The sequence below is a fragment of the Nerophis lumbriciformis genome, linkage group LG24 (genome assembly GCF_033978685.3).
Source record: "Nerophis lumbriciformis linkage group LG24, RoL_Nlum_v2.1, whole genome shotgun sequence".
NCBI lineage: Eukaryota > Metazoa > Chordata > Actinopteri > Syngnathiformes > Syngnathidae > Nerophis > Nerophis lumbriciformis.
In genome coordinates this window covers 4,505,001-4,520,245 of record NC_084571.2, presented here as the reverse complement: position 1 = coordinate 4,520,245, position 15,245 = coordinate 4,505,001, and the positions used below count along the sequence as shown (strand labels likewise).

General features: G+C 38.9%; 1 protein-coding gene across 1 annotated transcript in view; it reads right to left on the bottom strand.

The window, feature by feature from the left end:
* Positions 1-239: 239 nt before the first annotated feature.
* ppp1caa (protein phosphatase 1, catalytic subunit, alpha isozyme a) overlaps positions 240-15,245 on the bottom strand; it is a 26,637-nt gene continuing 11,631 nt past the window's right edge. Inside the window, exons 3-8 of the mRNA XM_061981382.2 lie at positions 7,881-8,012; positions 7,573-7,803; positions 7,393-7,497; positions 5,422-5,645; positions 5,211-5,345; positions 240-2,063 (exon numbers count right to left, since the gene is read on the bottom strand). Of these exons, the coding sequence (XP_061837366.1) occupies positions 1,947-2,063; positions 5,211-5,345; positions 5,422-5,645; positions 7,393-7,497; positions 7,573-7,803; positions 7,881-8,012 (944 nt within the window). The 3' untranslated portion in view covers positions 240-1,946. The remainder of the gene's footprint in view (positions 2,064-5,210; positions 5,346-5,421; positions 5,646-7,392; positions 7,498-7,572; positions 7,804-7,880; positions 8,013-15,245) is intronic.

Genomic DNA, 15,245 nt, shown 5'->3' with positions numbered 1-15,245 from the left:
TACCAAAATATATTATTCTGAGGTGTGTACATTAAAAATTCATTTAAAATGCTAGCATGCTTACGTTAGCATGCATCAAGTACCAAAAGATGACTGAGGTGTATACCTACAAAATGAGGTGCCGGCATACTAACATAAGCATGCTAACAGGTATCGTTCGTTAAGTAACAAAATATTTGAGGCTGAGGTGTCACATTGCAAAACACACATACCCAAATAAACAACCAGACACAAATATACAAAGTCTATGTATAGTTTAATTTCTATACTTTAACAGAGACAAATTGCAATAGATTGAGAACTAAAGAAATACAAAGATTATTGTTAGTTTCGCATGTTTTTCTTTTTAAATATCGGAATCATCTGATGGTGTTGTGACATATCCAGTGACAGGACATGGTGGAAAACATCCCTGATCCATTAAATAAGAAAAAAAAAACTACACAAATAATAAAATCTACTATATAAAGATTAATTTGTCAGTAAAAACAATGTGAACAAGCACTTAGCAATGGTCAACGTGAAGTAAAAAACAAAAGAAGCAGATGTTTGTACAGCAATGGGGATGGAAGTGGACCGCTTTTCATGATGTTTTTAAGCACTAAAATAAGTCATTAATATTTTTTTAATTATTCCAACTCCGACTTGGACTAATGAGTCATTTGTCTCGCTGCATCTTTGGAAGCATTCTCCATCAGCACTTTTTAGCATTTCTTTCAAAGTCACATGACCTGCAGGGATCTGTACACAAATAGTTTTGATTTCATTTAGTTTAGTTTTTTTTCCCTGATAAACGTTTCGCTTCCTGAGTGGATCTCAGTGGATGGAACACGTATGCAGTGTCTGGTTACTGATGCGAGTTCAAACTTTCGTTAGCGAGCGCGGGAAGTTGTACTGTGCAGAAGACGAGGACAGACGGCGGTGAGAAATGAGCATTGAGGAAACCCTGAAATACTGCGGAGAGATATGTTTCCGCCAGGAGCGACAACACCCTGTTTTGCCTTATTGACTCCGTGCACGGCAGGGGAGGGGCATAGGGAAAAGGGCGGGGCAAGCATGGATGAGAATTCAGCCACATGATTTGAGTTTTGCACTTTAGTTACAAGATGAATGTTTCGAAGTTACAATGTTGCTATTCTGTCTATGGCTCTTGTTTCCCACCCCCTCAAAAAAACAAACAAAAAAAACAGGTCAATCTGCTTAGAGCACTTGATCAAGTTGTCATGGCAACCTCCACTAAGCATCCGCTGCCTTGTATAATTGTTGCGTCTTTTACAGGCTGCAGTGAAGTGGTCTTGACATCAAAGGGTAGGTGCCCTGATTCACCAACTTCCTGTGAGACAACTCACGTCAAGACCCTTGAGGCTGCCCTCGCCCAACACCTCTTTTACAGTAACGTCACTGGATCAGGACATATTTGGGATCAGCTTCATGGCAAGCGCCGCCATGAAAACAAAGTGGTCTGCGTGGCGGCATCGTTCAAACAAAAGCTTGTTTTTATTATTTAACTTCAGTGAACTAAAGAAGGGGGGCGGGGGACATGTGGATTTCACATATGTACAAAATAGCATGAATGGGCTCTTAACTGTTTAAAGAGGAAGTTTTGAGTGAATCAACTGATCCACCCAGCGTGTGCTATGTGCCCTTGTAGCATGTTAGCATGCCACACCCCCTCCATCCCGTCACCAAAACAGCATAAAAAATGTAGAGAGCCTAAGAGATGAACAGCTCGGTTACCTCGAAGGTGACAGGAAAAAAACCGAGGACGAGGCGGAAGAAGATGAAATGAAAGCAGTCTGTGTGACGCAGACAAAATAAACAAGACTGGACATGATTTCATGAGAAGGATGTCAAAATTAAAATCCAAATAAAAAAAAAGAGCAGTGGGCTGACTGGGAAGGGGCGAGGCCTTGCAGGGAAGGGGGAGGGGGAGGAGCTAGTGGGTGTTATTTCTTAGCCTTAGCGGCCTTGGCGGAATTTCTTGGCGGGGTGACTGGTCTTCCAGAGCCCATTCCTGCACCTCCTCCGTAAGGATACAACTTCTTATCTGCTGGCTTCAGGATCTGCACCGGACAAGAAAAGTTTAGTTTTACACACAAAAGGAAAGTTGAAACTCAATAGTTGTCAACATCAGGGTTATCTTGAGGTACACCTTTAACATCTAACGCGCGTTTGCAGAGTGAAACATGACAGGACTCATTTGTATACTCTAGCCTTTAAATAGCGCCCCTGTTAGACCAGTTGATCTGCCGTTTCTTTTCTTTTCTCCTCTGCTCCCCTTTTCCTTGAGGGGGGGGGGGGGGGGGGCACAGGTCCGGTGGCCATGGATGAAGTGCTGGCTGTCCAGAGTCGGGACCCGGGGTGGACCGCTCGCCTGTGCATCGGCTGAGAACATCTCTGCGCTGCTGACCCGTCTCCGCTCGGGATGGTGTCCTGCTGGCCCCACTATGGACTGGACTCTTACTATTATGTTGGATCCACTATGGACTGGACTCTCACAATATTATGTCAGACCCACTCGACATCCATTGCTTTCGGTCTCCCCTAGAGGGGGGGGGGTTACCCACATATGCGGTCCTCTCCAAGGTTTCTCATAGTCATTCACATCGACGTCCCACTGGGGTGAGTTTTTCCTTGCCCTTATGTGGGCTTTGTACCGAGGATGTCGTTGTGGCTTGTGCAGCCCTTTGAGACACTTGTGATTTAGGGCTATATAAATAAAGATTGATTGATTGATTGATTGAGGACAAGCAAACCGCTAAACCTCAGTTTATGCTGCTTCTTTTGAAGCTACTTTAGAGCTTCTGCGTCCGGGGTTAAAGGGAAACTGCACTTTTTTGGAGTTTTACCTGTCGTTCACAATTCTAATGAGACGGGAAGACAAAAGTTTGGGGTTTTTTTGCATTCTAATTTGTAAAAATCGGCTCGTGTTTGGTGGCTAGCAATGCAGCTAATGGAAGCAATCTATTCTGCTGCTAAATCACTTTAAATATGCATTCAAAAACCACCAACATTACTTCATTTACGTTCGGTAACCTGTATAATAACCAAGCTGTAGCAACACAGTTATAGTAAGAGCGAACACTGAGGAACTCTTTTTTTCCAGCATAGTAACACATCGTTTTAGGACGGCATGCCTAAAGTATTAGTCGTAAGCTAACTACGGTAAGAGATAAGTTCACTTTTGCGTCAGCAGCTGAATCACTTGAGTTTGTAATACACAACACAATGCGATAGGACACCAATCTGTACTGACTGAAAAACATGAAAAATCATATTACAGTATGTGTAAAGTATTTCATCGTGTTTGTACACAGCTAGTTTGACAGTGTATGTACTGTAGCTATAATAACACGCATGACGTGCTGTGTGTATCATGATCAATATTATAGTGACTCACTCGATGGACAGTTGTCGGTTTGGTTCAACTGGCCAGGAAAGTTTTTTCAAGTTGACTTTGGGTAAGCACGCCATATTTGTCCGCAGAGCACATTTATACCCGCAAGTCATGCCGACCTCACTCTCTCGGATTCCGTCTGCGCCAACAAGTAATCACCCTTCCTTCATGCTTGTTTCTCGAAGCAGGAGTTCATCCTCCATATATTCAGCTTCAAAAAGATAAAGTTGTGAATCCTTAATTGTCTAAAAATAGTCTTTGTTGACTGTTACCAAGTATGCTATGATTAAAAAACATTTGCGTTTGTTTACAGAAGTAGGACACACATTTGTTGCCGGAAGTCGGAAGTGTGCTGCTATGTCGAAGCAGGAGTTCATCCTCCATATATTCAGCTTCAAAAAGATAAAGTTGTGAATCCTTAATTGTCTAAAAATAGTCTTTGTTGTCTGTTACCAAGTCTGCCCTGATTAAAAAACATTTGCGTTTGTTTACAGAAGTAGGACACACATTTGTTTCCGGAAGTCGGAAGTGTACTGCTATGTAAACGGAAATAATCCGTATAACACGTCACAGATTGTGTCACGCTAACATCACGTGACACCTCTGATGAAGGCTGCAGAAGCAAGACAGCCGAAACTTGTCAGGTACAAAACTTTACCTTACTAGCCTATATAAATCAACCACTTATAAATACACATTAGGAGGCTAAATGAACCTCTTCAACATACAGAAATAAATGCGCTTAGCAAAGAAGTTCCAGGAATGACTAAAATATGGTAAGTGTTAAACACATCACATATTTTTATGAATGTGTCTGTTACTACATTTTATATACACTTGTAGTGTGTATATAAAACGTTGGAGGGTTTTGATGTTTTTAAAGGGCTTTGAAGGCTAAAAAGGTGACTCCCATTAGCCGCATCTAGCAAATGTTTTTTATCATCTTTAGGACCTAAAAAAATATGTGTGTTCTTGTCTCTCATCATGATTGTGAACGATAGGCAAAATTCCCCAAAAGATGTGGTTCCCCGTTAAGTGTGTGCACTCAGGGGGCAACCATGACAAAAATAAAGAAATTGTGGATCAAACAGGAAAAGTCACCTCGACAGTATGACAGTTTTTTGGATTTTTTTTAATTTTTTTAAAAGGGACGGTAGTCTAACCAATGTGGTCTGTAAATGATGCAAGGCGCTCGTCTCCACCAAGACCGGTAATACCGCACCACCTTAGCCACACTCACCCTTTAGAGCAAAGCTTCAACTAAACACGCAGAAAATAGTTCTTCTAAGGTTTCTCTATTTACATTTTCACACTTTGCACTATTTTGTACACAACGCATTTCTTATATATTCCTTTTTTTTTTTTTACTTTAATTTTAAAGAGATTATTGGAAGTGTTCAAAGTGATTTTACACATTTGTTTACATTGATGGTTTTCCATGATTGTGCTGACATTTTCTTTCCTTTCTGCCTGCATAGCTGAGGGAATTAGAATAAGAGGAAGGTTACATTTGAAATAAAAATGTTTACCTTTAAAATATTTTTCTACTGGGCCTTACTTTCGATGAGTCCTAAAAATGATCAAAACTAACAATATCGACCGCTAAAAACACTTGAATTATGATAGTTTACAGCCGTATTGCCCAGCCCTAGTTGTACACCCTGTGAACGACACGTGCGGATTATTCACAGTAGGCAAAGTTTGTGTTTTTGGAAGGTGCACATCAAGCTAAGCAAGAGGTTTGGAGGGGGAGAAGCAGACTGGTTCCTCAACACCGAAGCATAAACCAGGCCTGCCTGGCACAAACACACACCTGGAAGGAGCACATGAGCGTTTCGTCCACGCTCATCATGGCGCCGGCATTGTCAAACTCGCCACAGTAGTTGGGAGCAGAGAAGAGAGTCACCAGTTGCCTTTTGGCAAAGAACTCGTAGCCGTCTTCCACCACCTTCACAAAGAACAGAATAGTCAGCGTTATCAACATAACGAGGCATTTAGATCCACACTAGCGAGCAGGATGATACCTGATGCGCCCTGCATATTAGGTCCATGTCATGTTTGTGTAGAAATTTGGCCACAACGTCGGCGCCGAACGTGAAGGAGACGCCGCGGTCGTTTTCGCCCCAGCCCAGCACGTCTTTGTCCGGGTCAGCCCACAGCAGGTCGCATAGCAGGCCCTGGTCGGGCACATCTGTCGGCCGCATGACCCGGCGGATCTGCTCCATGGACTGGAGGTCAGGCGACAGACCTGACGAGGGAGATATGGTCATGGGAAGGGGTAGGTAGGTTAACATTTGAACCGATACGGTAGCAATTCTCAGTATGTGGGAATCGATACCGCCACAAACGGTACCAAATTTCAGTACTTTAGTGTGTTAGTAAATGTTAATTGTTTAAAAAAATTAAATACAATTTTTAATGTCACATTTAAAAAGGTAAAGCTGGGTGATATGGCACAAAAAATTCTCACAATTACATTTTTCATATCATCCGATTTGATTATTTTTCACAATTAAAAAAAAAATTAGAGTCGTATTGTCCCGTGCAGGAGTATACCGAGCATCCCCATTGTTTATTATTGCAGTACCTTGTAACAGACATTTCCACTATGTCTGCGAGAGGTCATATATGCTAACAGCTGACAATTGTCATTTTGTTCATATCTATATTTGTGTTTACTAGAGGTGCAACAGTACAGGTAACCCACGCTCCGGTCCATACTTCGGTCTTAGGCCCACAGTTTTGCTTCTTTTTCGGTACATTTTGTGAGTAAAGACAACTTTTCTTTCCTCTCAAAGTTCTTTTGTTATTTTGCACGTCATCACAAACTTAATATGCGGTAAACAAAGTATAATTGGTGTAGTGAATACTACAAGACTTTTATTTCAAGTTAGCATTTCTAAACAACACTTTCAAATGGTACATTATTTTTTGTGTTCTTTAATTATTTGTATACATCTGTGCTTCTCACCAGTGGTGACACACATTGTGGAGTTTTTAAAACTCAAATACTGTAGCATATATTGAATAAAAGTAAATTAAAGTGCAGTTGAATTTGAGGTACTGTGGGATAATTTATACTAACAAGTTTAATGATTATTTCAGGAACAAAATGTTTTTTATCCACAAACTCAAAAATGATTTGAACACAAAGTGTCTGTAGAGTTTTTTGGTACATGTTATAACAGAGGAGTTGAATTTTTGCAGACAGGAACAAAAAAGTGTGATTAAAAAATATTTTAATATAAAAATGCCTTTTTCTGATTGAATGAGTTGATTCTCCCTCTCAGGACTAATAAAGACTCCTGTGAGTGCCTGCAAGTCCCCATTCAGGGCCGGATTACTGGTAAACTGCAGCAGATAGTGAAAGTAAAGCGACTGCTCCTTCTAAATGTTGTTTCACCTTCTATGCTAGTGTAGTCATATTTTATTCTTCTGGTCTGCACTTCCAGCTGTTTAAGAAGGGGAAGAGGCTAATTGAACATTAAATGTGACGAGCCTGACTTTCACGCCGTGGAACGGGATGTCGCGCACACACACGGACACAAACACTTTCACAAAAACACACGGATTGTTCCGTTCAGGATTATACCGCGCATCGTTGCTTCCCTACTGTTTACTACTGCGGTAACTTCCAACAAACCGTTCCGCCATGTTTGATCTAGGAAATATGTGAACAGCTGATCACCTTAATCAAACTCAAATTAATCACGATCATATAATCGCCCAGCCCTCACTGGTAGTACTGACAAAATTCAGTCGGTGCCTATAAAGATACCTAGTTCGGTACCCATTCCTAGTCATAGGTCACTCAATGTCATGTAACTATAGAAACATATTTCCAGTCAATGCATGAGAAGAATCAAGGTGGCTCCAACATGCTTCCTTTTTTGTGTGCACCCCTCACTGAAAAAGTTTGGACATTTTTGATATTTTTATCTTGAATTGTTCATAATAGCAATGAATAAAATCCCGTTGCCAAGACAAGGCCTTACCTCCATGGCAGCAGAAGATCTTCTCATCAACAATAGCAGCCACTGGTAAACAGTTGAAACAGTCTGTGAAGGTTTTCCACAGTTTAATGTTATACCTTCGCTTGCCTGCAACAAGAACAACAACAAAATTCAGTGATGGCCAACACAGCAAATATTTCATAATATCTCCTGCGCACGCACACTCGTCATAAAAGCCATAGATTCGATTGATGGACGCGCACTCGTGGTTGCCACGCAGCAGGAAGAAGTTCTCTGGGTACTTGATCTTGTAGGCCAGGAGCAGGCAGATGGTCTCTAGCGACTGCTTCCCCCGGTCCACGTAGTCTCCCAGAAACAGATAGTTGCTCTCAGGTGGGAAGCCTCCGTACTCAAAGAGCCGCAGCAGGTCGTAGTACTGGCCGTGGACGTCGCCTGCAGGGGGCAGCAGAGGGCAGTGAAAGTGCACTTTTGTTAGGTAGGAGGCTGAGTGAACCTGCAGTGATGCTCACCACAGATTTTGAGGGGGGCCTCCAGCTCCAGCAGGATGGGCTGACTAAGGAAGATCTCACGAGACTTGAGGCAGAGGCCGCGGATCTCATTCTCGGTCAGCTGCACGTTTTTACCGGGACGAGAACCTTTGACTGGAGAACAGACAAGAGAAACACAGAGGTAGCACACACATAACCCCTGTTTTGGAGAACAGACTATATAGTTGCCAAGGCAAGATGATGCTAACACACAGGAAATTATGTCAAAGCCTAAAGAACCCGCAACAAAATAAGACATGTTGAAAACATTTGATTAAACGAGCCATGTTGGAACAACAGTAATACTGTAATTGACTTTGATGTTTTTTCAAAAAACTGTATATTTCTGTTTTAATGTCTATGTCTGTCTCAGACAAACAGTGGATACACAAAATATTCAGTATGTATTGATTAAGGGTGTCCCTGTCCTGCAGCTAGACAGTCAGTAAACATTGTCCTCCAATAAGCACACAAGCTTGGTCTTTTCTTCTATTTTAGTCATTTACAAAAGGTAAACATGCTAGGCTATAGACTACGAGGAGCTAGCAGCTACACAACAACACAAGCTAGACGTACATAATAATAATAATAATAATTGAACAATAGTGCAGTCTAAATCAGCACATTTGTCAATATAAATAAGTATCAAATAATTATAGTGATAAGCGTATTAGAAAGTATTCAGCAACAAACGTTTCCGCATCATTCAACTTACTCTGTAATGAGCTTAACTTCAGGAATTATATTAGCCACTAGGTATCACCAACAAACAATTACCAGTCCACTTAAACTTAAAGACAGCATAAGTTAATTCCGGACAGTTAATAACAAAAAGGTTAGTGTTTTTCATACCTACCATTATTTGTTTGACTCCTTTCACTTGATGAAATACTTTATAACATTCCACACTCCAAAATAAAGTACCGGTATGTATGATTCCTGCAGATATCATATGTGAAAAAGTTGTATCGGGACACCCCGAGTATCGATTCATGCTATGATATCTTAAGGTTCACTGAAGCCAACTAACATAAGATGACACACTGATGAGCATTTATTTTATACTTTACATACTACACCAGGGGGGCCATTAAAGAGAAACAGTGCTTTTAGCAGCCTGCAGTTTATTGGCTCATTGCTTATTCCAAGAAAAAAATTAAATATGGCCCACATCAGAACATTACAGAGGAGATTTATGGCAATAGTGAAATTTAAGAGCATAGCATGCATATATTAACCTAATTACATACCTTAATAAGTGTCAAAATGGAATTTTTAAGGCTAAAATTGTGATCTGTGAATTTTTCAATGTAGTTTTACAAAAAAGATAGGTGTGCCAAGCTTGTGGCATCGTATTCAAAAAGACTTGAGGCTGTAATTGTTGCCAAAGGTGCATAAACAAAGTATTGAGCAAAGGCTGTGAATACTTAAATTATGTACATGTGATTTTTTTATTTTTAATAAATTTGCTGATTAAAAAAAAAACAAAAAAAACTTTTTACGTCATTATGGGTGGGGTATTGTTTGTAAAATTTAAAGGATAAAAATTAATTTATTCCATTTTGAAATAAGGCTGTTACATGAAATGTGTAAAAATTGAAGCGCTGTGAATACTTTTTGGATGCACTGTAAATATTGCAATAGACAAAAAATTGTCGATGAAAGAGGAAAAGTCACCTTGACAGTATGGCAGTTTTTGTTTTTTGGGGTTTTTTTTTTTAAAGGCACTGTAGACAGACCAATGTGGTCTGTAAATAATGCAAGGCGCTCCCCACCACCAATACCGGTAATACTACACCACCTTAGCCACGCTCACCCTTTAGAGCACAGCTGTAACTTTTCTGGCACTAAAGCCTCTCTTATTTATTCCTTATTTTTGCACTTTCATTTTAGGAGGTTGTTGTTACCGGTAAGTGTTCAATGTCATTTTAGAATTTTGTTTACATTGAGTGATTTCCATGCTTGTGTTGAAATGTCCTTTCTGTCTTGTTAGCTAAGGACATTATAGTCAGAAGGAGGTTACATTTAAAAAAAAAAAATTTACATTTAATATATTTTTTCTCCTGGTCCTTTTCAGCCATAATGCTCAGCCCTAAGTTGTTGACATTAATGGATGAGGACATAAGAGTGCCACTTCCTCTGATTGATGTTTTTTAGTTGACCGTCTCATTTGTGCTCGCTGATTGGATCAATAGCACGCCCACCATGCTGCCTGATGATGCACCGTGTCATATCACACTTTCTGCATACTGGCATCACACTGACTGCGTGCTTTATGAGAGGGGACTTGCGTGTGGAGTCAATCATTAGACATGTCGTATCTCAGGTTCCATTCCAATTGTATTCAACAGAATGTGTCGCAGCGTAAACACGCCACTTTATAGTCGAAAAGCAATCAAAGTCGCCTCTGGTTGACCTTTTGAAGGAAAAAAACACATGACTTGATTGCTCAACATTCATTACTGAAAGCCAATACCCTTTTTATGTTGTCATTTGGACCTGGGCTGATGTTGCTTTGGACAATGTAGCTCTTGAAAAAAAAAACATTTACTTCAAGGACAAAGCTGTCAGTCACTCCTAATGATGCGCATTAAAAAAAGGAAAAGAAACAGCAACGTGCATACATAGTTCTTTTACACACTAATTTGAATAATCGGGGATGACGCACGTAATCCATATGCACCCTGGAGGAAAGGATGCATTATGGCAATGTTAAGAAATAGAACTTAACTTTATTGGGTAAATTTTTTCAAGGGACGATGCTTGCTTTCATGTCAGTCTCCAAAAGACAATAATTCAAGAAATAACTTGCGAGTCTCTTTTTTATTTATTTTTTAAGTATCTGAAAGTTGTCTGAATACTTGACAAAATCACTAAGTATGCAACACTGATCATCCCGGCTGCGTCTTCGTATTCTCTGGCAGACCAGACGTCTATGTATAGGTGTGCTCAGAAGCACCATAAATATCGGAATGATAGTTACTGTGGCAATATGAGGAATTATGACATCATACTAAGAATTGGCGATATGGCCTAAAATCTATATTGCGATATATACTGAATTGCATCCCCCTGCGATAGCGATATATACATCACTATATTTCATAACACAATACAAAGGCTTCTAATTTGGCAGCTGACACATGCAGTAACATATTACATCAGTTATATTATCTATTCATCCATTTTCTACCGCTTATCCCTTTCAGGGTCGCGGGGGGTGCTGGAGCCTCTCTCAGCTGCAATCGGGCGGAAGGCGGAGTACACTCTGTATATTATTATCTCAAAACTATTATTAAACTACCTGTTAATTTCTGTTGTAACGTGTTTCTATCTACACTTGTGTTAAAATGTAATAAAAACATATTATTTTGTTATGTGGATACATTACATTAGTTTTGGGAGATACTACAAATTTTGGTATCAATCCAATACCAATCATTACGTGGGCAGTATCGGTCTTACCAATGCTGATACTGATATTTCAACCTATCAGGATCGTTGAATGATTTTATTTTTTATCACAATTATAATCAGACAAAAACCCACAATGACAATGTAACAATATCAAATGATTACTTAAAATTATTTCTTACTATTGGCTCTGATTTAGATCCTTAGGCTTTTGTTCTTAAAGCCCTCCTGTGTCCAGGTACGTATTTCGTCTGTCAAATTCATATCATTTATATCAAATATTGCATGCACGTAGCTCAGTAGTCATCACGCTCGTCTCTCACACCGGCGATCACTAGAGAGAATACACAATCGCTACATGAAGAAGAGCTCCCTGTGATTCACAGCCGTGAACACCAATCATTGCATTCCACCGTCAAAATTGGGGGCCCCTGATTGGGTTAAGGCTCCTGGGCTTCAACCCAGGTAAGCCTGTGCATTAAAATAATGCTCCAATTAGCCAGACCAGTCTCCTACCTCTGCCCTTGAGCTCATTGAAAATTAACATGGCGTCCATTGTGTGGGACTTTTTGAATTAAATTTAAAAACTATATATACTTGGTATCGCTCTTCAGAAAGAGGAAGTTATCTGTGTCAGTATCGTCTCGAGAAAAAAAATACTGTGCATCCCTAATGCATGCTGCCACCTACTGTGCAGAGTTATAACAGGGAGGGCGAACAGGTAGTGCCAAAATCTATTTGTGGCGGTCCATATTTATGCCTGGCGAGCCGAAACAACTGAATGTATTGGAAACATCGCCCTGCTCTAAAGCGTCATAAAAATTTCACAGTACAACAAGTCCGGGATAACATTGCTGTGTGCCATAAATGAGCCACGGACGTAAATGGAGGTCAGTATAGTGGAGCAGCTACTTAAACGCAGGCCCTAAATAGTGAAAGAGGGTATAAATACTGCATGGTGCTGCTTGTTCCTTCTAAAGCATATTACAGCCAGCTTAGCAGCAAACACTGCTTACTCCAAAGTTAGCAATACCGCCTGCAGGAAACAGTCCGCTTATCATGGTGCAGACACACACACACACATTAAGCCAGGGTATGAATGTGGACGAAGCAAACAAAGACTTGGAACAGAACAACACATGCCGTCTGGGTGTCTGCGTTGCCAAAATGACCAGCTTCATGTGGAGGACGCATTCACGCTCAAACACGCACACAACTTGCCAGCACGCACGCAAACCGGCAATATTATAATATTATCACGAAATTAAGGCCACAGTACAATATAATTGTGTCTAAGGCTGCAGCTAACGATTATTTTTCTATCGATTAATCTATAGATTATTTTTTCGATTAATCGGTTAATCTATAGATTTTTTTTTTTTCGATTAATCTATAGATTATTTTTCCTTTTACCGATTATTTTTTTTAATTTAAAATGAAGATGAAAAAATAAATGTAGGCCAGTTTTTTCAAAAGGCATGGCTTTTATTTACAAAAAAAAGTATGGCCACTCAGTCAACATTGACAACAACATGACAAAATATTCTGTAACAATGTAAACATTTAACAAAATTAAAAGTAGCTTATTTGCTTTTAATGTGCAAATATAAAAGTAAACATCCAGTGCAAATCTTAATATTCTGCAATAGTATAAGCATTTCAAAAGTAAAAGTATTGCTTATTTTGCTTTAAATGTGCAAAAATAAAGATAAACATCCAATTCAAAAAAGTGCAAAACGGAAATATTCTGTAACAGTGTAAACATTTCAACAAAAGTAAAAGTATTGCTTATTTGCTAAAATGTGCAAAAATAAAGATAAACATCCAATACAAAAAAGTGCAAAACGAAATATTCTGTAACAACAGTGTAAACATTTCAACAAAAGTAAAACTTTTGCTTATTTTGCTTAATAACACAACAATGATAGTATGATTAAAGTGAAAGTTAATTGTTCGTTTGTACATAGTATACGTAATTGTTAATGTTGTAAAAGGTATTTGCACAACTAATTAACGTTAGCGTTAAAGAGGAGCGCGTCTTTGTAAACACTGAACAGGCACGCCAAACGCTCCTCTCAGAGCGAAACGGTGCTTTAGTTTATGAATTTACAATGCAGATACAAATGACACATTCATGTTTTTGTGTAATGATGACAACGTATACTCACGCGGACGATTGACTAGTTGATGGTGATGGCAAGAACGCTGCCGTTGTGCTGCTATGATAGGCCATTTCCGCTCGACACAGTGTGCATACAACAACATTATTAGCAGAGGTGGGTAGAGTAGCCAGAAATTGTACTCAAGTAAGAGTACTGTTACTTTAGAGATTTATTACTCAAGTAAAAGTACCTAAGGAGTAGTCACCCAAATATTTACTTGAGTAAAAGTAAAAAGTATGTTGTGAAAAAACTACTCAAGTACTGAGTAACATACACACACACATATATATATATATATATATATATATATATATATATATATATATATATATATATATATATATATATATATATATATATATATATATATATATATATATATATATATGTGTGTATATATATATATATATATATATATATATATATACACACACACACACACACACACATACATATATATATATATATATATATATATATACATACATTGATATATACAGTATATAATTTATATTTATTTATTTTGCCGTTTTTGTTTACATGTTAAAGGTGTTTTAATAATTATACATGCATGTTTAACATATAGATTCCTTTCTTTCATGAAGACAAGAATATAAGTTGGTGTATTACCTGATTCTGATGACTTGCATTGATTGTAATCAGGAAGCAGTGCTGGTAACGTCCACGTTTTCAAATGGAGGAGAAAAAAAGTTCCTCCTCTCTGTCTAATACCACATGAAAGTGGTTGTTATTTGGCATCTTATTTGTCCACCTTCCATATTCGTTTTTATACCCTTTACAAGAAATACATTGGCGGCAAACTCCGTAGCTTGCTAGCTTGTTTGCGCTGGCTTTCGGAGACTCTTATTTTGAAAGCGCAGGCGCGATGGAGCGGGACTTTTATTGTGAAGACAGGAACTGTGCAGTCAGTCTTTACGGTTGAAATAAAAAAAGGGTATTTTTTCCTTCACACTTTTGATTGATTGATTGGAACTTTTATTAGTAGATTGCACAGTACAGTACATATTCCGTACAATTGACCACTAAATGGTAACACCCGAAGTTAGCTCGGAGCCAGTCAGGTCATGTGACCCCTGGCTCTGTTTGATTGGTCCAACGTCACTAGTGACTGCATCTGATTGGTGGAACGAAGTGAAACGTCACCAGTAAGGCAGGCACTTTGAAGGTCTGTCTGACAGACCAAAACAAACAAAGCGTGCATTAACAGATCGATAAAAATTAGTAGCGAGTAGCGAGCTGAATGTAGATAAAAGTAGCGGAGTAAAAGTAGCGTTTCTTCTTAGGCCGTTTATTGAAATACTCCCACACTTTTGATGACTTTTGGCGTGCTTTTTTCCCCTCGCTCGCACCGCTCGCATCGTCTGCTTTGCGCTCCGCCATGACGGTAGTGTGACGTAAATATGCGACGCGTCGACGAACAAAAACGTCCTCGACGTATTTACGTAACCGATGATGTCGACTACGTCGACGCGTCGTTTCAGCCCTAATTGTGTCATATGTCCCCCACCCAAAAAAAAGACCTAAAAATGCCAGTGTGTAGAATGAAGTGGCAATAATGATTAGGAAAAACAATCTTACTGTAATTGCTCATGTTTTAATACTTAATTACTAAAAACAATATATATATATATATATATATATATATATATATATATATATATATATATATATATATATATATATATATATATATATACACACACATGTATATGTATGTATATATACACAGGTAAAAGCCAGTAAATTAGAA